Source organism: Salvelinus sp. IW2-2015, linkage group LG14 (assembly GCF_002910315.2).
Source record: "Salvelinus sp. IW2-2015 linkage group LG14, ASM291031v2, whole genome shotgun sequence".
In the NCBI taxonomy this organism is placed as follows: Eukaryota; Metazoa; Chordata; class Actinopteri; order Salmoniformes; family Salmonidae; genus Salvelinus; species Salvelinus sp. IW2-2015.
The window spans coordinates 40,108,420-40,132,169 of record NC_036854.1 but is presented as its reverse complement, the minus strand read 5'-3'; the positions used below and the strand labels follow the sequence as shown (position 1 = coordinate 40,132,169).

General features: G+C 41.8%; 2 protein-coding genes across 5 annotated transcripts in view; one reads left to right on the top strand and one right to left on the bottom strand.

Annotated features, from left to right (window-relative positions):
• LOC111973060 (WD repeat-containing protein 37) overlaps positions 1-20,379 on the bottom strand; it is a 28,284-nt gene extending 7,905 nt beyond the window's left edge. Inside the window, exons 1-11 of one of the 3 annotated variants that reach the window (XM_024000223.2) lie at positions 20,289-20,379; positions 19,122-19,256; positions 18,357-18,544; positions 14,061-14,157; positions 13,652-13,747; positions 13,183-13,247; positions 12,268-12,403; positions 11,887-12,003; positions 11,432-11,508; positions 10,940-11,177; positions 4,249-4,390 (exon numbers count right to left, since the gene is read on the bottom strand). In XM_024000223.2, coding sequence (XP_023855991.1) covers positions 4,249-4,390; positions 10,940-11,177; positions 11,432-11,508; positions 11,887-12,003; positions 12,268-12,403; positions 13,183-13,247; positions 13,652-13,747; positions 14,061-14,157; positions 18,357-18,503 — 1,115 coding nt within the window. In that variant the 5' untranslated portion in view covers positions 18,504-18,544; positions 19,122-19,256; positions 20,289-20,379. Of the gene's footprint in view, positions 1-4,248; positions 4,391-10,939; positions 11,178-11,431; positions 11,509-11,886; positions 12,004-12,267; positions 12,404-13,182; positions 13,248-13,651; positions 13,748-14,060; positions 14,158-18,356; positions 18,545-19,121; positions 19,257-19,814; positions 19,978-20,288 lie in introns of those variants that run through there. The other 2 variants (XM_024000222.2, XM_024000225.2) reach the window with 2 other exon arrangements.
• A 144-nt stretch (positions 20,380-20,523) lies between these two features.
• idi1 (isopentenyl-diphosphate delta isomerase 1) lies at positions 20,524-23,372 on the top strand. Of its 2 annotated transcripts, none has more exons than XM_024000228.2 (5): positions 20,524-20,672; positions 20,999-21,174; positions 21,693-21,785; positions 21,902-22,032; positions 22,271-23,372. In XM_024000228.2, the coding sequence occupies exons 1-5, from the start codon at positions 20,524-20,526 to the stop codon at positions 22,586-22,588; spliced, it is 867 nt and encodes a 288-aa protein (XP_023855996.1). In that variant the 3' UTR covers positions 22,589-23,372. The 2 variants fall into 2 exon arrangements, with proteins under 2 accessions (XP_023855996.1, XP_023855995.1); XM_024000227.2 differs by having other exon boundaries at positions 20,996-21,174.
• The last annotated feature ends 378 nt before the right edge of the window (positions 23,373-23,750 follow it).

Here is a 23,750-nt window from a genome sequence, read left to right as displayed (position 1 = left end):
GTCCCAAAAGGCACCCTGTTCCCTATACAGTGCACTGCTGTTGACCAGAGCCATGTGGATCCTGGTCAAAAATAGTGCACTACACAGCGAATAGGGTGGCATTTGGCACGCACTTACAATTATTTCACAACTATAAGGAGGGGGGACTTAGAGGCTGAATATGCTGTGCTTTTGACTGCCACCATGCTCTGTCACTGTGCATTAGCTATAATTGCGTCTGAAGACACTGCAAATGAGCTACTCCTTCCCAAAGCTCTCTATCTATTAAACCCTTTACACTGACGCTCCCCTGCAACATTACACTGTGCTGCTCTGTCAAGAGGACATGTTATCAGAAACATTCAATTGTTACATTTACAGTTGAAGTCGGAAGTTTACATACACTTAGGTTGGAGTCATTAAAACTCGTTTTTCAACCACTCCACAAATTTCTTGTTAACAAAATATGTTTTGGCAAATTCGGTTAGGACATCGATTTGTGCATGACACAAGTCATTTTTCAACAAATGTTTACAGACAGATTATTTCACTTATAATTCACTGTATCACAATTCCAGTGGGTCAGAAGTTTACATACATAAGTTGACTGTGCCTTTAAACAGCTTGGAAATTCAGAAATGATGTCATGGCTTTAGAAGCTTCTGATAGGCTAATTGACATAATTTGAGTCAATTGGAGGTGTACCTGTGGATGTATTTCAAGGCCTACCTTTAAACTCAGTGCTCTTTGCTTGACATCATGGGAAATCAAAAGAAATCAGCAAAGATGTCAGAAAAAAATTGTACTGGTTCATCCTTGGGAGTAATTTCCAAACGCCTGAAGGTACACATTCATCTGTACAAACATAGTACGCAAGTATAAACACCATGGGACCACGCTGCCGTCATACCACTCAGGAAGGAGACGCGTTCTGTCTCCTAGAGATGAATGTACTATGGTGCGAAAAGTGCAAATCAATCCCAGAACAACAGCAAGGACCTTGTGAAGATGCTGGAGGAAACAGGTACAAAAGTTCTATATCCACAGTAAAACGAGTCCTATTTCGACATAACCTGAAAGGCGCGTCAACAAGGAAGAAGCCACTGCTCCAAAACCTCCATAAAAAGCCAGACTACGGTTTGCAACTGCACATGGGGACAAAGATCGTACTTTTTGGAGAATGTCCTCTGGTCTGATGAAACAAAATAGAACTGTTTGGCCATAATGACCATCGCTTGTTTGGAGGAAAAAGGGGAAGGCTTGCAAGTCGAAGACACCATCCAACTGTGGAGCACGGGGGTGGCAGCAGCATGTTGTGGGGGTGCTTTGCTGCAGGAAGGACTGGTGCACTTCACAAAATGATGGCATCATGAGGAAGGGAAATTATGTGGATATATTGAAGCAAAATCTCAAGACATCAGTCAGGAAGTTAAAGCTTGGCGCATGGGTCTTCCAAATGAACAATGACCCAAGCATACTTCCAAGTTGTGGCAAAATGGTTTAAGGACAACAAAGTCAAGGTATTGAGGGCCATCACAAAGCCTGACCTCAATCCTATAGAACATTTGTGGGCAGAACTGAAAAAGCGTGTGCGAGCAAGGAGGCCTACAAACCTGACTCAGTTACACCAGCTCTGTCAGGAGGAATGGGCTAAAATTCACCCAACTTATTGTGGGAAGTTTGACCCAATTTAAAAAAATTAAAGGCAATGCTACCAAATACTAATTGAGTGTATGTAAACTTCTGACCCACTGGGAATGTGATGAAAGAAATAAAAACTGAAATAAATCATTCTCTCTACTATTATTCTGACATTTCACATTCTTCAAATAAAGTGGTGGTCCTAGCTGACCTAAGACAGGGAATTTTTACTAGGATTAAATGTCAGGAATTGTGAAAAGTTGAAAAGTATTTGGCTACGGTGTATGTAAACTTCCGACTTCAACTGTACATTTTAGTAATTTAGCATACGCTCTTATCCATAACGACTGACAGGAGCAATTATGGTTAAGCACCTTGCTCAACGGCACAGAGTTTTCCTAGTCGGCTCGGGGTTTGACCCAGCGACCTTTCTGTTACTGGCCCAACGCTCTTAACCGCTAGGCTTAACAGCTAGGCCATTGTATTCTTCTTCAGTCACGCTGCGGAGCCAATTCAGACAAGACAAACCTCTGAACAAGAGACAGATACTGTGGGAAGAAACATCTAATCCAAACATCCTAAGACACCCCTCCCCAGAGACAATTGTACCTAGTAGCATCCTCTGCCATTTAACCAATGATTACAATTGGCATTTTAAAGTACTGTACGAAAACATTCTGCAAATGGTACAATGTGTGTCCAAATGAGGGGCTTGGTATTTGGTAGCAGTGATATGACCAACAGCTACTCTCTATAGTCAAACTAATCAGGCGTTTTGTTTGTCACATATTTGTCCCTTCTGAAACAGATTGCAGCATTTCTAACCCCCTGCTGTCAGTGTGTACGACAGGAGCTCCCTAAGGGAAAGCCCCTCTGTGGTGTCACTCAGCAGCTCATAACTCATGGCTCCACATGACGTGTGTGTGTGGCGGGACAAAGCGGTTGTAGGGAGTTCCAGGGCCAGGGGACATGAGTTTGTGTGCGCGCGCGTGCGTGCGTTCGTCCGACTGTGCCTTCACAGGGAGGCCTCCTGCCAGGCTGTGTGTGGGCCTCATTCATCTTGTTGGGTGCAGGGCAGCCAAGCGTCTCCCTACAGCTGACAGTACACACACAAACAGTCTACTGCAACACTGGGTTCCCTGAGAGGGCCTCAATCAGCACACACACTGCTATGACTGACACTCATTAGGACTAACAGCTGTCTCAGCTAACACACACACACGAGAGAGCAGTTTTTCAGATACAGTTTGCACGTGTTAAAGTAAATACGTTCTTAAACAAGTAATTTATTATTCCAGGTCTAGAAACAGAACTGTAAGACACGATTTCACTGCCTACCTCTGAATATAAATAGACCTCCTCCCACTCATCATTACTGTTAAGGGTTCTGAGGGACTGAGTTATAATATAGTTCTTAGTTAAAGAGCTCGTATAAAGATGAACAACTATGAATGGTTCAAGAGGGACACAGACTTTGTTCACACGTGGATAGTTTGAGTAATTTTCAATTTTGGCCAATTTTTGAGCATTTATCAGAGTACTAAAGCTACAAAGTTATAAGCAGCCATGTTTTTAGAGCACTTCACATCATGGGTGAGCTTTATGTGGTAGTTCTGACTACAATGAACTGCAGCTGTTGCTCAATGGTTGACTTAGCTCATAAAACGAACCCTTTTTGTCTTAGAAAAAGGCGAGCGAGAGAGAGCGAGGGTGTGAGCGAGGGAGTGATTCAGGCGAGTGGAGGAGGTATCAGTTGACTTGCTTGAGATGCTGTGAACGTAGAGAGAGGAAGGAGAAGGTAATTGCCTTAGCACTAACGGGCCACGACAGACAGCCGACACACACACACACACACACACTGAGTGGCTGGCTGTGTGCTTGTGCTAATCTCATTACAGTGATTGTCTATGAGAGAGAATGAAAGTGGGGATCTGTAGGAATTATACATGTTGGGGTCGAACATAATGAGCACCATGTAATCCCCAGCAATCAAAGGCTGCCAGAAGCAGCCTGCCTGTACTACACCACTTTGCATTAACGAGACTGACGACAGGAGTCACATTCAAATGGTTTGAGAGTAAGAGGGGGGGTGGAGGGTTTGGGGGGAGCTGACAGTCCACGTTTTCAAATGAGCCACTCAAATTGAGCCTTTAACAGCATTGGAACGAGAGGGGCCAAATTACACAGAGCGGGGATGAGCGAGGGATTAACGGGGAAAAGGAGTGATAAATGGAGAGAGCTGAAGGAGGAAGTGAGTCTCAGAAGGTGGTGAAAGTGGTGAAGATGAAGTGCTCAATAATAAATGATCAAGAGGCAAGTGGAGGATTTTGCCTAAAGCCAGTCGGGCCCAGGAAATTAATGTGACATGTTTTTAAAAAGAAAGAAAAACATAAAAACACTGAAAATGGTAGGAGAATGCTTCAGAGTGGTGATGTAGCGACTGCTCTATGTGTGAAATAAGATGTTGCACTGCCATCTTGTGGAGGAATTAGCTCCAACCTTACAACTGCTTCTGTTTTAGTGAATATTATGTATAGTATAGCCACTGAAATAACAATACGACATCACGTGTGACGTTAAGCACCTAAATTGCTTGTAGGGGACTGTGTGTGTGTGTGTGTGACTCACTCGGTGTGTCCCTGAAACACGTTAACAGAGTGGATGGAGGGGTCTCTGAAGTCCCACAGACGGAAGGTGGTGTCTCTGGACGAGGTGACCACCAGACGCTGGCTTGGATGGGTACAGCAGTGGGTCAGCTCCTGGTCGTGGCCTGGACACACACACAGTATTAAAGATTTGGGTCCGTGATAAACTGTACTTAACATGACAGTGTTATGATATGAGGGCAAGGTTAGTGTTAGGGCATAGACAAATACACTATCCAGGATACACTTCAACAATTCATTCCCACAGGGGGCAGCAGCAACTTTGTCCAGGTGCTGAGCCTGGTTGATACGCATATCAGGTGCTGATAATTAAGGTGATCGTCATTCAGGGTCTCAGCTTGCAAACCATGAGGCTTCTGTTTGTTTGGTGTCCATGAGACCTTTCGTTTGGTTTTGAATCTTTAGGTTGTATTTACTTGTATAACATTTAATTTCTATTGACAGAGGGGTAAAAATAACCCTCTGTTCCGCACACACTCAATCATAAAATTAAACAAACGAGAAAATAGCAGGATTCTAAAACTTTACCCTCACACCACTTTTTGTAGCCTAGGGTCCGGGAAAAATGTGTCCTTTTCTAAAAGCATTTCATGCAATTTGACATTTAGCAGAATCTTTTTTAATACCGCACAAATTATCAAAATGACAGGCCACTTTGACACTGACAAACAGAATCTGAGATCAATAAAAACGACCTTGTCTTGAATCTATCAATAGCCTAGGCCTAGGTGTGTGGAGACACACATATTGTACAATATGAGGAGGATATTATAGTCCTAAAAAAGCTTTCCAGTTTCACTAACTCGCCCAATGATGTACAGCTCACACACCGGAGATGGCAGGTGCGCTCATGCCAAAAGCATCTCTCTTGTTTTACTTTGTAAAACAACGCCGTCCACTCAATAGGCCTATTTGGAAGTTGATTGAATATTTTGGTAGCCTCTACAGACAGATTAGAGTATTCTCTTTTCAGCAGGAGCCATTTGCTCTCCAACCTTTGTTTTCCCGCGATTGTATTTGAAATATTGCGAAAGTCCTGTTTTGGCTGCATGCTGTTAACTGACAGATTTGCCGCACATTCTGGACTGTGATTGGGCTACACATAATCCACAGCTAGGCAATAATAAAACATTTAAAAGCCATTGATCCTCTGTGGCTAAATTATAGGCCTTCTCCTGGTGTAGAGTACTGAATGATTAAATTTATTTCTGAACAGACAGCAGTAATTCTATAAAGTTGGCAAATGCTTTTCAATTCATCATGGGTGCTGCAACACCCTTCCCGCGGCTATTATTCTATAAGGAAATAAATGATGAATTGCAACGCAGGAGAGACAATAGTTGCAGGCTCATGTCAATCTGAGCAGAGGGAGAGATATACAGTACCAGTCAAAAGTTTGGACACACCTACTCATTCAAGGGTTTTTCTTTATTTTGACAATTACCTACATTATAGAATAATAGCGAAGACATCAAAACTATGAAATAACACATATGGAATCATGTAGTAACCAAAAAAAAAAAGTGTTAAACAAATCAAAATATATTTTATATTTGAAATTCTTCAAAGTAGCCACCCTTTGCCTTGATGGCAGCTTTGCACAGCTTTGGAATTTCTTTCCTTCTTAATGTGTTTGAGCCAATCAGTTGTGTTGTGACAAGGTAGGGGTGGTATACAGAAGATAGCCCTATTTGGTAAAAGACCAAGTCCATATTATGGCAAGAACAGTCCATCATTACATGAAGGTCAGTCAATCCGGAAAATGTCAACTTTGAAAGTTTCTTCAAGTGCAGTCGCAAAAACCATCAAGCGCTATGATGAAACTGGCTCTCATGAGGACCGCGACAGGAAAGGAAAACCCTGAGTTACCTCTGCTGCAGAGGATAAGTTCATTAGAGTTATCAGTCTCAGAAATTTCAGCCCAAATAAATGCTTCACAGAGTTCAAGTAACAGACATCTCAACATCAACTGTTCAACTGTGTGAATCTGGCCTTCATGGTCGAATTGATGCAAAGAAACCACTACTAAACGACACCAATAAGAAGAAGAGACTTGCTTGGGCCAAGAAACACGAGCAATGGACATTAGACTGGTGGAAATCTGTCCTTTGGTCTGATGAGTCCAAATTGGAGATTTTTGGTTCTAACCGCCGTGTCTTTGTGAGACGCAGAGTAGGTAAACGGATGATCTCCGCATGTGTGGTTCCCACCGTGAAGCATGGAGGAGGAGGTGTGATGGTGTGGGGGTGCTTTACTGGTGACACAGTCTGATTTATTTAGAATTCAAGGCACACTTAACCAACATGGCTACCACAGCATTCTGCAGCGATAAGCCATCCCATCTGGTTTGCGCTTAGTGGGACTATCATTTGTTTTTCAACAAGACAATGACCCAAAACACACCTTCATTGTGTGTAAGGGCTATTTGACCAAGAAGGAGAGTGATGGATTGCTGCATCAGATGACCTGGCCTCCACAATCACCCAACCTCAACCCAATTGAGATGGTTTGGGATGAGTTGGACGGCAGAGTGAAGGAAAAGCAGCCAGCAAGTGCTCAGCATATACTGGAACTTCTTCAAGGTTGTTGGAAAAGCATTCCAGGTGAAGCTGGTTGAGAGAATGCCAAGAATGTGCAAAGCTGCCATCAAGGCAAAGGGTGGCTACTTTGAAGAATATGAAATATAAAATATATTTTGATTTGTTTAACACTTGTTAAACACAAGTGTTATTTCAAAGATTTGATGTCTTCACTATTATTCTACAATTTAAAAAAAAATATGTAAAAATAAAGAAAAACCCTTGAATGAGTAGGTGTGTCCAAACTTTTGACTAGTACTGTAATATAAAGTGAATGTCATTCTAGTTCTGTAAGAGATACAGGCACGCTTCTCTCTCTCCCCACAGCAACGGCCACGTGTTGGTCTCTAGGCTACAACGATAAACCCGGGTCGCCCAACCCAGATCAATTCTTAGAAAATTAGGCACGGGCTGAAAGTCTTTCTTTTCACATTCTTTTTTTTGGGGGACATTAGAATTACAGAGCCAACTGAAATCAACTCTGATCGCTTTTATTCAAAATGTTACTTTGCAAACAGTGAAAAGAAATGTCATGAGAGTTAGGCCTACTGGATTCTGGAACAATCCAAAACTCAAGAGGTGCCGGATCCAAATTAAGCACAGCCCCCCCTTACCCTCCCACAGGACCACTACACCCACCCGCCCCTACCCCTCACAGGACAGCAGCACCCACCCACATGACCGCTACAGATACTCAAGGTCATTTAAAATATATTATTTTATCTTAACCACTGCAGAAGTCCAATAGTGAATGTTATGGCATTATGCGCCATGCAGTCGCGTCACCGAAAGCTCTTATTGAGTCATGTCAGTAAAGGACAGTAACCATTAATGTTTAGATAGTGAATGGGGAAGTTTCCATCGACAGGTAAACATTTTATTGGCTGCCGTGAGGCCAGCCAGCCATAATCGCTTTTCTTGCAAAGAGAGATCCAATTTGGAGGTGTCACTGAACAGTATAATCTGCAGTGAGCATGGAACATGTTTAGAGTGCATTGTGGAGAGCATATTGGAGACTAGTCTCCAAAATTGGGATACCTCAGGGCACTCCCAGACCATATGAATAAAGGTACCAGGAGCATCCTGAGGGCATAGAGAGCATTTCAGTGTTGGATGTATTTTCATTTGGAACAGCCTGCACGGGTCAGATAAGATCTGAAGACAAAATGTAAATGGTTGTTCTGTTGATGAGGATTTCTAGAAGGAAATCGATTACAGTTTGCCAGTTCATTTCAATGACTTAAGGTGAGAAGTCTTTCTTCCATAGTGGTCAATTGACAGGGGCTTCTGAGACGCTTCTCAGAAACTAGTGCCCTGGGTTTAGGCCAGATCCCAACAATTTTCCGGAGGGGGTGAATTGGTAGTGTTTCGCATGGCAGAGCAAAGTTGTAAATAAAATAACGATTTTCCCGGTAAATTAAAAGTTGTTTGTAAATTCTAAAATGCACAGAGCCCTCCCTCATCGAGAACATTACCTTGATGTGTACACCCTTGTCACTCCAGTGGTGGAAGGATATAGGGCGGCCCCCCAAACAGATGTCGGAATTGTGGAACAAAGGAGAGTGATTGTACCAATCGGTTTTGGATAATTCTTCGACGGTGCGACACACAGAGATGGCCTGTGTTATTAAGGGGACAAATTTTGTTTTGGAGTATCTCAAGGAGACGTTGGAGTGGACCAGATCCTGCAACCAGTGCGAATGTACTAGGTAGGTTGTCCTCTATGGGATGCCAAGCCACCTTAGCATCTGGATCAAACCATGTGGAAAGAGGCCGGAGAACAAATGACCAGAAATAAAAAATTGGAAGGCATTGGCCACCTGCCCTCTTTTTCCTTGACAGAGTATGTCGTTTAACGCAATGGAGGCATGTTTTAGAGACTGAGGAATGCAATTTATTCCAATATCCAGTCGGTGGTGCCAGAGGGAGCATTGAGCTCAAAAAGTTAAAGCGTGTTCATCTTGATAATAGAGATCCGTGATTTTAATTAATCTGGAAATGTTGATCTTTCCAGATCTGACACCACGTCTTTGATAATCTTGTTGTAATTATTTGTAACTATGAATTGGACTGTGGGGTGGACATCAACTCCCAGGTATCTAAACTGTTTAACTCCAGGGATACCAAGTGTTTCCATCAGGGCATAAAATTTACCAGCCACTCAAGATTTTTTTACCAGCCCAAATATATTTTTTACACTACAAACAAAAACAAATGAGCATGGTTTGTAATGTTTCTAAAACAAATGTATTACTAGTAAGAAGTCATGTGGTATATTGTTTAACTTAATTTTGACCAAAATATTACAGAGACAAAAAATTCACCTGCCCCTTTAATGGTTGGCGAGAGTTTACTGTGGTAGTGCGACTTGAGTCATGTTTGTGCCTGTGAGATTGCTCTTACAAAGAAAGATTTCAGTTTTTAAACTGCAGTAAAAGTGCAATGACTACAGTCGAATGGTATTTTGGAGAATAACTGCAGTACAATGCAGTTGAACTACGGTTACTGCACTGTAACTGCGGTTACTGCACTGAACATTGTTGTTTTGGACGCAGTATTTGCAGCAAACTGCAGTTATACTGCACTCTGACTGCAATCTTTTTTCGTCATGGTGAGTCTGACTAGTAGAAGCGTTGTCTTCACTTCCCTAGAAGTTGAAACTCAAACATAGAAAAACAACCTAGCTTGTGAACAAAACAATGCAAATAGCCAAGAGACACAAGGACAAAGTCTCACTTCAGTAGACTTTCATTTAAAGGAAATTAGACCAACGTTTATGCTTGTGCGCAGCGCTTCTAAAAATTTACATTGGCACAGCCCCTAGCCAGGCAGTGTCAAAGTGCGAGGTGGAATAAGCTCTATAGATTCGTAGTCCTCTGATTTTGTACCATTCATTTACCAGCTATGAAACAAAATGTCAGAAATACTTTGAAAACAGCTACTGCAGCATTTATTTGACTATAAATGTAATCATATTTCTATTCACAACCCCTAAGAAAAGAGATTGCTTCATTATACTGCACTTTGACTGCAATAAGGCCCGAGGAGGTGTGGTAAATGGCCAACGTACCACGGCTAAGGGCTGTTCTTATGCACAACACAACACAGAGTGCCTGGATACAGCCCTTAGCCGTGGTATATTGGCCATATACCACAAACCCGAGGTGCCTTATTGCTATTAGAAACTGGTTACCAACGTAATTAGAGCAGTAAATTGAAATGTTTTGTCATACCAGTGGTATACTGTCTGATACCACAACTGTCAGCCAATCAACATTCAGGGTTCGAACCACCGAGTTTATAACTGCAGTTAGAGTGCAGTACGCAACTACTGCGTCCAAAATAATACCTTTTTATTTTATTACTGCGACCAAAACACCACAGTCGCCTGCAGTTACTGCAATTTCAAAACTGCAATCTTTTTTTGTTAGGGAAACACGAGTGAAATGCTCGCACTGTGGAGCACTGACCACCCGCCAACGTGGCTGGTGAAATATACATTTTACCCGCCAACGCCAAAATATACCCACATTTGGCAGGTGGCGGGTGTTCATTTTAGGCACTGGTTGCTATTGAATAATCACCCATATTAAATATAGGTAAAAGGTCAGACTTGACTCAGTAGACTTTATAGTAGTTCTCCTTTTTGTACATATTTATTTTTGTCCCCATCTGAACATGACCTCTCGTCCAAGTGGATCGTTAAGACAGAGCTTCCCCTGAACTTGGCAAGTTGTTGTCTCCTGGGCACATAACACTGTCCTCAGATGCCGATTTCTCACATAAATGTACCCATTCATTCAGGTTACAGACCATGTAACTAGGCCTAGGACCCCTAGACTTCGCAAGTGCAACAATATTGGCAGGCTAGTTTATTGTTTTTCGTAAACAACAGCCAGGGGCTCGCTCGGGCACAGGTTTGAATGTATTTTTTACATTGTAGCGTTGCCCACCACAGCATGCAGGGAGAGGAAATTGCAATGAAGAGAACCATTGATAATGCATATGCAGATGGGCTATACTTAGATTCCCCTACACTCCTATAGTCGGGATGTGTCCGTCCTCTGTGCCTACCTGTCAGTGTGTGGACCAGCTCTGAGGTCTCCACCTCATATAGGTTGGCAGCCCGGTCCCAGGAAGCAGTGACCACCTGCTTGCCCCCTACCAGCCAGTCTGCAGCGATGACCACCCCTTGGTGGCTCTTCAAGGTGGTGGTGGCCACGCGGATGGTGGGGACCTCACTGCACGGACCCTCCCCGTCCCCGTCACCATCCTCCCTGTCTGAGAAGTCCAGCTCGTCGTCACACAGTGCCTAGGGCAGTGGGGGAAGAGAGAGGAACAGAGTTTCTTTACAGGGCCCTTATCTTAAAATGTATCTCCTTTTCATTCATTATTTAAGAGTAACTATGAGTGAGTTAGAGGTATGTGAGAGAGAGGTGTGTGAGTAAATGTCCACATGAGAGAAAGGTGCTTATATGAGAGATATGATGAAGGGTGGTGAGTGAGTGAGTGAGTGAGTGAGTGAGTGAGTGAGTGAGTGAGTAGAAGACAGGGGATGAGACTCACGCTGATATCTGCTAGAGGCGGGATGACGGGCAGTTGCACCATGTAGCGCCAGATGTGAGCCGTCTGGTCCCCAGACGCTGAGGAAACACGAACACACACACAAACATGAATAAACACAGATGGACTGAGAAGCGTCACTTTAGCAAACACACCACCACACACACACACAGACAGTCATCGATCACATCTCATAGTTCTAACGATGTGCCAACTCACAGCTACCATAGCAAACACACACAGAGAGAACAGAGATTATGAATGGGACGATGAAACACGTCAAAACAGAGGGAAAGATAAGTGAACACTCGCTGATGAGAGAGATGTTTCAACACATCTGTACTGAGGTGATGGCACAGTTGAACAACAGCTGAACTAACTATAACTGTCATACAATCTACAACACAGGTTAACACCTGCATGTGGTGTATTTGTGGCATTACCATACATTAGCATACCTGTCAGGGCCATCTGTTCCGTAGGGTGAAACTTGATGGAGTTGACTGATCCGGCATGGCCAGCATATCTAAGCAGACATTTTCCTGTCTCTATACTCCACAGAGCAGCAGAGTGGTCTGTGGGGAACATTGAAAAAAAAGTTACCGTATTTATCCAAAGCTTAATGGCAAAACATTTCCCAGCAAGTTTTTATCTAAAAACACCTTCTAGTACTTCATCAGCACAATTCCAGACCCCAGTCATTAGACAATGATGTCCACCTCTTCATATGTTAACATGTAGCCTAAATGTGTAAGCGTTTCTCTTGTTATTTTTTAAGTTTATCCTTTCAAATGTATACATTTCAATTTCAGGTCCACCTTACAGGTGACATATCTGACCTGCTGATGCGGTCCCAAGAACCACAGGTGAGTTCCGTGTGACTGCCAGGTCCCAGATGCCGTCCCGGTGGCCCACATACTCCCTCAGGATCTGACACACAGCTCTGGACGTGGTGGCTTTGAAACTCGACACTATCTACAGAGAGGAGACACCACAATGTTCTCACTCACCAACCACACATTGGTGCTGGATGAGGCGAGTTTCCCCCTTACTACATAAAGCGCTTTGAGTACCTCACCTGGTAAAAAGGCGCTGTAAAAGTCCAATCCATTACTGACACACCGGCTCACTACTACCCTGTGAACAGTAACTGTGCCTTATTCATTATTATTTTGGGGCAGCAGGTAGCCTAGCGGTTAGAGCGTTGGGCCAGTAACCGAAAGGTTGCTGGATCGAATCCCTGAGCTGGTAAGGTAAAAATATGTTGTTCTGCCCCTGAACAAGGCAGTTAACCCACTGTTCCCCGGTAGGCCGTCATTGTAAAAAAGAATTTGTTCTTAACTGACTTGCCTAGTTAAATAAAGGTTACATTCAGACTCAAAAGCACCATTATTGAACAACCAGTACACAAGAAGAAGCAGAGAAAGATCATTGGAAATAGTGTTTGGGTTACAAATAGTGAGTTTGACATAAACATAAAAGTACAACACTTAACTGTGGAGTTAAATATTGAAACAAGGAAAAGCGTTCAGTCAATACAGATCTGTTCAGTCGTTCAATAAACATTGGCGGGAAAGGAAGTATTCATCTAAACCACAACTTAGTTACAAAAGGGCTTTTGATAGCAGTAAATCATTACACAAGCTCTAATGATCTGAAACAGCTAGAACGTTTACATAGAAGCTTACTCTTACTTCCTCATAATCAACAATGAATGAGCACCAGTGTGTAACACTCTGTGTAATCAAACATACCTTGCTCGTGGAGGCTTTGTAAGTGGTCATCAGTTTCTGAGAGAGCTGGCTGGTACTGTGACTGGCTGTGTATGCACACGAAGATGAACACATGGTTTGATTGTTAGAGAAACAGGTTAGATTTCATTCTCATAGAGGAAGGAATAAACACCCCTAAACTATAAAAAAAAAAATATATATATTAAAAATACACAATCTATTCATCACAATCTTGGCTTTACTACTGTGTCAGCCCACATAGTAATACTGTGATGTGATTCAGACTATATGCAAAGATAACAAAACTGTACCTTGTTCATTTGAATGGTTTAACACTAGGGTAGCACTTACATTTACTACAAGAAAAGCCAGTGAAAATAAACTAGCAAATCAAGTCATCAATTAACAAAATCTAAGCCTATTTCAAATGCAATACAACTTTATTATTTCTCAAGTGAAGACTAAATACTAAACTTCAGGTTAACTGTACCTTTCGCTTTCAGAGCTCCTTTGCTCAGCTCTCCTCCGTCTATGGTTTGTCCTTCGGATACTAGGCGCTCGTTGAGTGTATCAATTTCCCGGCGCACTACAGAATTAGCGCACACACACGGTTATCGGACAACAGAGCCACTACAAAACCACAAGGAAGTCAATCAGCTTCCTCAAGATCAGTATTTCACCCCACAAACATAAAACAAACCGGTGGACGAGCGGTAGACGACTGTGGTAGCCAATCAGTCCCCGCAAGGGGGCAGGTGTTCCTTCCTACAATACCTCCATAACATTATCCATTGATCAGTTATTGTCTTTATGTAAATAGGCAACTCATTTTTATCAATAATCATCCATTTTGTGCGTTACATTAAATACACATGACACGCCCTCTTGTTATCACTTACATTCTAAGTTTTCGATGTAGAGATTCTCAAACTCCCGCTCTATCTGGCCAAACAGGTCTAGTAGATTGCTCCGCAAGGATAGGGGCAACTTGGAGTCCTGCAAACAAACGACAACTGTTCACTTCAACGTCATAAAATAAACAGCAGTTCCGTATCCATTGGATGGAAAAAGGGAAGCAGTTTCATTAAATAACTTCACATTCTGACAGGCGAATATCTATCCAGACATGACAAGCAATTGTTTTCTGTAACTGATGCAAAATAGACACAATTGTAGCACTGACTGTAACTATAGTAAGTAAATTCACTAACTAACACAGATGTCACTACCGTAAAACCAAGTTACAACAGTCCATTACAAGAACACAGCCATAAATGTCTCATTACAAAAAAATATTAAACGACCTTTTGTTCTGACTTACCAGTATCTCCATTCTCTACAACTGACAGTTCCCAGTGAACAGTTTGCATGTACGCAGATTAAAACTATGCAAAGAAAAGTAGGCCACCATGAAAAGTCATACGGTTTTGACAGCTACTGAAACTGCTGCTATCCATATAGTTGAAGTCGGAAGTTTACATACACTTTGGTTGGAGTCATTAAAACTAGTTTTTCAACCACTCCACAAATTTCTTGGGAACAAACTATAGTTTTGGCAAGTCGGTTAGGACATCTACTTTGTGCATGACACAAGTAATTTTTCCAACAATTGTTTACAGACAGATTATTTCACTAATCATTTACGGAATCACAATTCCAGTGGGTCAGAAGTTTACAAACACCAAGTTGACTGTGCCTTGAAACAGCTTGGAAAATTCCAGAAAATTATGTCATGGCTTTAGAAGCTTCTGATAGGCTAATTGACATCATTTGAGTCAATTGGAGCTGTACCTGTGGATGTATTTCAAGGCCTACCTTCAAACTCAGTGCCTCTTTGCTTGACATCATGGGAAAATCAAAAGAAATCAGCCCAAAAATTGTAGACCTCCACAAGTCTGGTTCATCCTTGGGAGCAATTTCCAAAAGCCTGAAGGTACCACGTTCATCTGTACAAATAACAGTACGCAAGTATAAACACCATGGGACCACGCAGCCGTCATACCGCTCAGGAAGGAGACGCATTCTGTCTCCAAGAGATGAACGTACTTTGGTGCGAAAGGTGCAAATCAATCCCAGAACAACAGCAAAGGACCGTGTGAAGATGCTGGAGGAAACAGGACTAAAGTATCTATATCCAGAGTAAAACGAGTCCTATATCGACATAACCTGAAAAGCTGCTCAGCAAGGAAGAAGCCACTGCTCCAAAACCGCCATAAAAAAGCCAGACTACGGTTTGAAACAGCACATGGGGACAAAGATTGTACTTTTTGGAGAAATGTCCTCTGGACTGATGAAAGAAAAATAGAACTGTTTGGCCATAATGACCATCGTTATGTTTGGAGGAAAAAGGGGGAGGCTTGCAAGCTGAAGAACACCCTCCCAACCGTAAAGCACGGGGGTGACAGCATCATGTTGTGGGGGTGCTTTGCTGCAGGAGGGACTGGTGCACTTCACAAAATGGATGGCATCATGAGGAAGGGAAATTATGTGGATATATTGAAGCAACATCTCAAGACATCAGTCAGGAACTTAAAGCTTGATCGCAAATGGGTCTTCCAAATTAACAATGACCCCAAGCATACTTCCAAAGTTGTGGCAAAATGGCTTAAGTACAACAAAGTCAAGGTATTGGAGTGGCCATCACAAAGCAGTGACCTCAATCCGATAGAAAACTTGTGGGCAGAACTGAAAAGGCGTGTGTGAGCAAGGAGGCCTACAAACCTGACTCAGTTACACCAGCTCTGTCAGGAGGAATGGGCCAAAATTCACCCAACTTATTGTGGGAAGCTTGTGGAAGGCTACCTGAAACGTTTGACCCAAGTTAAACAATTTAAAGGCAATGCTACCAAATACTAATTGAGTGTATGTAAACTTCTGACCCACTGGGAATGTGATGAAAGAAATAAAAGCTGAAATAAATCATTCTCTACTATTATTCTGACATTTCACATTCTTAAAATAAAGTGGTGAAACTAACTGACCTAAGACAGGGAATTTTTACTATGATTAAATGTCAGGAATTGGGAAAAATGTTTTTAAATGTATTTGGCTAAGGTGTATGTCAACTTCCGACTTCCACTGTAGCTTAGTCACTAAACTGTAACATGACATGAGGAAACCAAATAGCCTATCTCTCAGTTCTTTAAATTGACACAAACCCACACACAAAGATGTTCAAGACCACGAGAGTGAGTGAGAATGAGGTTAACCACTCTCTCGCCATTCAGTCAACGGCACATGTAAACAACCTATGTATATAAAAAAAAAATACGGCAATTTGCAGCAAACAGTCAGCCCCTTAAGTCTTTCAAAGCTGCTCAATCATGTGCATAAAGATTTCCTTGGTTAGCTGCTGCTCTGACATTGTTTGTCCAAATATTCCTTTACTTAGTTTTGTGTTTATTGGATATATGTGGTGAAATTGTTAGATATTACTTGTTAGATATTGCTGCACTGTCGGAACTAGAAGCACAAGCACTAACATCTGCTAAACACGTGTATGTGACCCAAATATTTTTATTTGATTTGATACAGTGGCTGACGGATGGATACAGTCAACAATGAGCCAACAGGTACTGGAGATGGAGAGAGAGCCTTGATGAAAAGAATACTCATACCTGCACAAGCGGACGTCATTAAAACTTGATGAGACAACAGCAGCATGTGGTACTGTTACTATATGCTCAGAGCAAATAGAATGGATAGACAGGCCAATGACAGGCTATAGAGGGACTGTCTAGAGAACTGATGCCAGTCACCTGAAAACAACATCACCTCAGTATACTTAGGTCTAGGTTATGCTTATTCGTCATGACTACTCACACGTGAGGCTAGCCTACACAATTTATTAACAACGCCCAAAACATTGAGAGGACAAATTCTAACGTGATTTCAGTTTCTGTACTGTACTGCTGTCCTCTTCCTTTTTATTGGTATAATGATAAGATGGTCTTGATCAAACAGTACGCCTAGGATGTATTATCTCACTGACTGAGGTAGCAAACACTGTGTTTGCATCAGGGATGGTGCCTGACTGTCTGTCTCATCAAAAAGCTCTTAGTTTTGCTGTTAGAGACAAATCGACTATGTCCGAGTATTTTTGAATTCCAAATAGACCTTACGTGTGAGACACTATCTGATTGATCGTGGAGGTATGGTTAATCACTAACTTATTTGACTTAAATATTAAGCCAGGAATTGTAAATAGAGATAGGCTAATTCACTTATTTAATGTATTGAGTCAATAATTTAACATTCATGTATTTTCAGCAACTCTGGCAGACAATGTCTTTGTACTCTTCTCTGAAGGAGTATTTTCATCTTAGGTTTCTTTTTAATAGGCTACTACCATGGCTAACACACACATTTGATTAACTAGCCTACACACATACTGTGTACACACTTGACTAACTACACACGTTTCCGTTTCAAAATGGAGAAGAAAAAAAAATTGGCTAAACATACACCTATGTGCACCTCGGTCCCAAGAGACCACGAGAAACATGATGTACAGTACCAGTCAAAAGTTTGGACACACCTACTCATTCAAGGGTTCTTCTTAATTTTTTACTATTTTCTAAGCTGTCATCAAAGCAAAGGGTGGCTACTTTGAAGAATCTCAAATATAAAATATATTTTGATTTGTTTCACACTTTTTTGGTTACTACATGATTCCATATGTGTTATTTCATAGTGTTGATGTCTTCACTATTATTCTACAATGTAGAAAATAGTAAAAATAAAAACCCCAGAATGAGTAGGTGTGTTCATAATTTTGACTGGGACTGTATGTCTACACTTTCTCTGAGAAAGTACATCTCACTTAAAGCATGTTGCAACACCAGGTAGAAAGGAAGTCGCAAAAACCATCAGATACTGTCCTCTCTCCCTGGTAATATCACACAAACAAACCTCCCATCAACAACAGGTTGACAATTGACATGATAATCAACATACAATGGTTGGCTATTTTAAATTTTTACTGTAATGGTTTCAATTTCAGTAGTACATCACTAAATCTTAACAGCTAACATTTTAAGCAGATACAAGCCAACTGCTTTTTAAAACGTTCATATGCTTTAGAGAAAGAGAGATAGAGCATGTGTGTGCGCGCATGTACGTTTGTGTATTAAGTTACCATGTCTACTGTTTGTGTTTACTTTGTGTGTGTTTACTGCGGTAGTCAGCTCACTCACCTGTCCGTCCAGCATCTCTCTCTGCATGCCTGTCACTGTGCGCTGCTCCTGGTCAGTGCTGTTGCTGCGCCGAATGGACAGGCTGTGGGACTTGCGCTTCTGCTTGGTGTGACGGGCGGCGGCACTGCTTCCACTCTCTACAGGCATCCCTCCTCTGTGACGTCCTCCGGTTCACTTCCTACCTGAGGCTGAGCAAACACAACCCATGGTTCAACCCTGGCTGTCAGGTTTCACATTACTGCTCTCTGCTGGCGCCTGGAGAATGGCTGTCCTAAATGGAACCCTATTCCCTATATAGTGCACTACTTTCAACCATAGGCCCCTATATAGTGCACTACTTTTGACCAGAGTCCTACAGGCCCTGGTCAAAAGTAGTGCACTATAAAGGGAATAGGGTGCCATTTGAGACTAAGCCAGAGGCATTATTGTTCTTATCATACCACTGCTGTTTAATACACTTCCCTTGTAGTGTAGCTACAGGATAGTAAACATTCACTCTATCTAGGCAAGTTATCAGGACAATGAGAATGAGTAAATTGTCCATAGACTAGAGCAGTAGACATTCAACATGATCATGCAAAAGATGTGAGCATTTCAAAAGACAAAGAAAGCACGACTAGTCCCAAATTGCATTTTATTCCCTAGTATAAAATGCCCTACTTTAGACCAAAACCCTGTGCTCTTGTCAAAAGTAGTGCACTATATAGATATGGAATAGGGTGATATTATGGACACAACCTGGGACATGGAAATATGGATGCATACCATTAGTGAGAAGCAGCATGACAAGTACATCGTTGCATCCTAAACTGGCAGGTAATGAAGGTGATCACAATGATGTGGGTGGCCAGTAGCCTAGTCTCCACAGTTGATGGAGAAAGCCTTCAAAGACACCACTGGCTGGACAGACAGATGGAAAAACAAGATGTCAATAAACGGGCAAAAGAGTGATCTGGAGAGCAATTTGCTTATAAATCTGACTTCCACACTCGGATTCGAAAGAGACAAGACAGCAATGAGAACACAACAAATGTGAAACAACGTATTGATAGAGATGACGCTGCATCGGTTGTTTGATTTTGAGTTGCTTTACTTTTAGCTGTTAGCTATGTGAATTAGTTAGCTATGAGAGAACCAGTCAATTAGCTACCAATGGCATGTAACTAGCTTGTTAGTACCCGCCAACTAGCAGGCTAATAATGTTTGCATGCGACCTGTTATAGTCATGCAGACAGGCCTTCATGCAGTAGCTATGGTTAGCAAGGCTGCCGTATATATTAAGGCCATACTACCGGTACCTAACTAACGTTAGTTGGAGTACATACTCAGATGGAGAACGCAGCTAGCTAGCCTCGATTTCTAACTACGCTACTAGCTAGCTAACCATCTAGAAAGCTAACTAACTGGCTCTGAAAAGTCGTTTTTTCAACACAGTAGTACTCTAACTAAGCTACTTACTTTATAAAGGTAACTACGCAAGTGTCTTTTGAAGGTCGTAGAAAAATAAAGGGAGAGAGCACGTATATTTCCAGAAAATTGGCTCTCGGGTTTATGATACGAGTCGGCTCATCACCGCTCATGAATCAAGCGTCATGGGACACAAGCAACGCGAGGCTTTGGTGGACGAGAAAGGCAATCAAGGAATTGTCAAAAAGTTACGTATTTGATTTGACAGTCGTAGAGATATCTCAGTTAGGGGACACAGACAAATCTCTAATCTATTGTGAGTAGCTAAAACGTTGCACATTAATAATTTTGACTGTTTTAGCTGGTGTAGCTTTCATAAAACTGAGTAGGAGAGATGCCGCAAGTGCTGCTATGTCATGTGATAAGGCATACGTTTCCCATCACTAGCCAATACGATTTCCGTTTCTGTAAGAACCAATGATCAACTCAAACGTCAGCGATGAGCAAATTTACAAGGAGACTTACCAATGTGTGTACTGATAATCGTCAGAAACAGAATGTAAGTAAAACATAATTTCTAGGGCTGAAACTGCATTGCGCATTTATAAGGAGTTGTGCTTTCTTATCAGCTATTGTGTAGACCGTATTCTACGTGGATAGGTCGTTGTCCAAGGTTTAATTCCACTTGAAAGCGGGAGGTGGTTCGATGGCGTGTTGGCGACCCCATCCTATCTGATTGGTCTTCGTTTTTGGTCTGGCGATGGTGCGCGGCTTGTGGGCGGTGCTTCGGGTGGTGTCCAGTGAGGGACGTGCTTTGTTAAAGCCAAATATACCTGTTTCTGGAGGACTAGGCATTACAAGAAATCCTATATTTCACTCCAGGTCTGTCTCTTTGAGGAATATATCAAGGTATGTATTGGCTTTTTACTTACATGTATGCATTTGTTTACTCTTTTGCTATTGTCTGCAGCAGCAAACGCATCGTTTCTCGTGTCTGTGTATTGTGCTTCCGTTAAACGTTTACATGCGCCTGTTCTATTACTAGCCTACATAGGCATGTATTTAGAGCCTTCTTGCCTCATATTACTGTACTTGAATTCAACTATATCTTCAAATATTCTGCTGTCTAAATATAATGTTATATGCACAAATAACCAATTCATTCCAATGTAAGTCGGAAACCTGTACTGCTATATGCGCCCATCCGCTAATCAAATTGTTGTTCTGCTCAGCAGTGAGGTGAGAAAGCTGCGAGGGTCTGCTGTCGGGATGCCTGAAATAAATACAGATAACCTGGACGAGAAGCAGGTCCAGCTGCTGGCAGAGATGTGTATCCTTATTGACGAGAACGACCAGAAGACTGGAGCAGACAGCAAAAAGAACTGCCACCTCAACTCTAATATTGACAAAGGTAGAGTGACAGCTCTATGGTTATGTGTCCGATTATTGCTGATATATACCCCACGTGTCTCTCAAGTTGGCCAACATTGTTGCAACTCACATTTACATGGAGTAATTATGGAGGATAAAATAAACAACCGCATTACATGTTCTGCCCTAATTTCTGTGCTCTCTGTCACCATGGGGCCGCATGGCAAATTGCCCCAAAACGCAGTGATCAAGAGCCAGTCCGCCCTTCTCAAAGCTCTATACGTCTATAATAATAATAATGCTGTCTAACTTAAGTTTTATGCCTTGTATGTGAGTTCAATCATTCGCCTCACCTTGATCTTAGTCAGTGAAATTCATAATACTTGATTGCACATTGTTTAACTCTAATATTAAAGTGGAGTCAGATATGAAATGTAGATAATTTAACCCACAATAACAGTTTCTCTATATACTACACACATGAAAGCTGTGTTGCAAAGCCATGCAGCTCACAGTCATGTTGAATGGTAACTAATCAGATCATTTCTACTGCTCCAGGCTTATTGCATCGTGCATTCAGCGTCTTCCTGTTCAACAGTGAAGACAAGCTGCTCTTACAACAGAGATCTGATGCTAAGATCACTTTTCCAGGTCAGTAAACCACCCGCTGACTCTTAATCACTAATGTAACTTTTGTGTGCATCCATAGCTATAGTCATCAGATCAGTAGTGGAATAATGAATGTTTCCCTCCCTGTTTCTGTTCAGGGTGTTATACCAACACGTGCTGCAGTCACCCCTTACACACATCCACTGAGCTGGAGGAGCTAGAGGCCATCGGGGTGAGGAGAGCTGCATCAAGACGACTTGAAGCCGAGCTGGGAATTCCCATGGATCAGGTACAGCTTTCATAGGTTATTCCCAGGTTATTACAATGTACTAACCATTTCATCATGTCATTTCTTAGTACATTTCTAGTAATTTGTGCACAGTAAATTAAAGTGCAACTGGCTTTATTTTATGAAGTATATAGTATTGAGACGGTGTTTGAGAGCTTTGAGATATGTAAGATGTAGCTACTGTATGTTTGATGATAGTTTCCCTTTGTTCTGATCATGTCCAATGGTTCACCCTCAGGTTCCACCAGAGGAGATGACCTATTTGACCCGTATCCACTACAAGGCCCAGTCAGACGGTGTGTGGGGGGAACATGAGATCGACTACATCCTCTTCATGCAGAAAGACATAGAGGTGAACCCAGACCCCAATGAGATCAAGACCCACTGTTATGTCACCAAAGAGGAGCTGAAAGAGATGCTGAAGAAGGCCAAGAACAACGAGTTACTGATCACGCCCTGGTTCAGCCTCATCGCAGAGACCTTCCTCTTCCAGTGGTGGGACAACCTGCAGAACCTCAAACAGTTCATGGATCATGACAAAATACACAGGATGTGATTCTGCGTAGGATGTGAATCTTTGGTTACCACCCAAAGTGGAACTCTATTCCCTAGGGGCCCTGGTAAAAAGCAGTACACTACATAGGGAATAAGGTACCATTTGGGATGTAGACATTGTTTGTGTAGYGTTTACATGGAAAGCTGCTATGAGGGATGTAGGGTACTTTAGTCTTACTAGAGTTTGAGAGTTGATACTTTTTTTTTTTGATTTCTGTAAATTGAATAGAAAGAACGTGGTAGGAATGAAAATCAAATGGAATTGACCCAGTTTAAAAAAGGAATGATTGAGGCTGTATTGAGGTATGATTTTTGTATAGCTTGTACTGTATAGCATTTTTTTTAATGTAGTAGCTATACAAGTGCCTGACTGTCACTTAGGCTAAGGTTGTTATGAATGTTGTTTTTAGCGATCTGGCACTGTTTCCCATTTCCCATTGTAATGTAAATGTATTATATGAATAAGCAAAATTTTTGTTGCGTTTGACTTCAATAAAATATCTAATTAGGGAATCAAATGATTTTACAAGTAATAGAATTGTCCAGTAAATATTTTCTTAAATGGAGCCAGATACCTCTGACAATGCACTTCACACCATTGAACAGTAGGTGGCAGTAAACACCCACTTTAGTTTCAAAGGCTCATTTAGTGTTTTTTTTTCTTCATGAATGTGTTAAACTGCTGTGCCTCAACCTTTTCACGTTTGGTGTTGAAATTCAACTATGTAAAAATGTCTCCATGCATATGTTCACTACTTTTACATTCAACAACGACAAAATTTTAATTGTGATTTTTTTTGTGCTCCAGGGTGGGAGTCCTTTTTTGAGATGCTTTCTTTTATCTGCTATTTTGAAAGCCCTGAAAAAATAGCTTAGCCAAAATCAGGTCACAGGCGGGGTAGTAAGCCCAGATAAATTGAGAGAGGCCTGTTACATACACAGTAGGCAATGACTGTCATAGCCATTGGTCAGTCAGATTGCTGTGCTGTCTGTGCAGCCTTCAGCCTACCTTCTGGCCCCAACTTTATTAGGTAAGAGGGTTTCCTGAAGGGTTATTAAATCCAACAGTGCGTTCACCAATTTCCATCAGTGTTCATTGCTTTGTAAAGGAAACATAAGTAACTGATGTTTTGCAGTGATTGAACAGAAATGTCCTTTGTGCA

Bases quoted from the DNA above. Each gene is read 5' to 3' on its own strand.
- idi1 (XM_024000227.2), top strand. From the start codon at position 20,524: ATGGTGCGCGGCTTGTGGGCGGTGCTTCGGGTGGTGTCCAGTGAGGGA. The intron at 21,175-21,692 runs GTAGAGTGACAG...CTACTGCTCCAG, and splicing joins CAACTCTAATATTGACAAAG to GCTTATTGCATCGTGCATTC. The intron at 21,786-21,901 runs GTCAGTAAACCA...GTTTCTGTTCAG, and splicing joins TGCTAAGATCACTTTTCCAG to GGTGTTATACCAACACGTGC.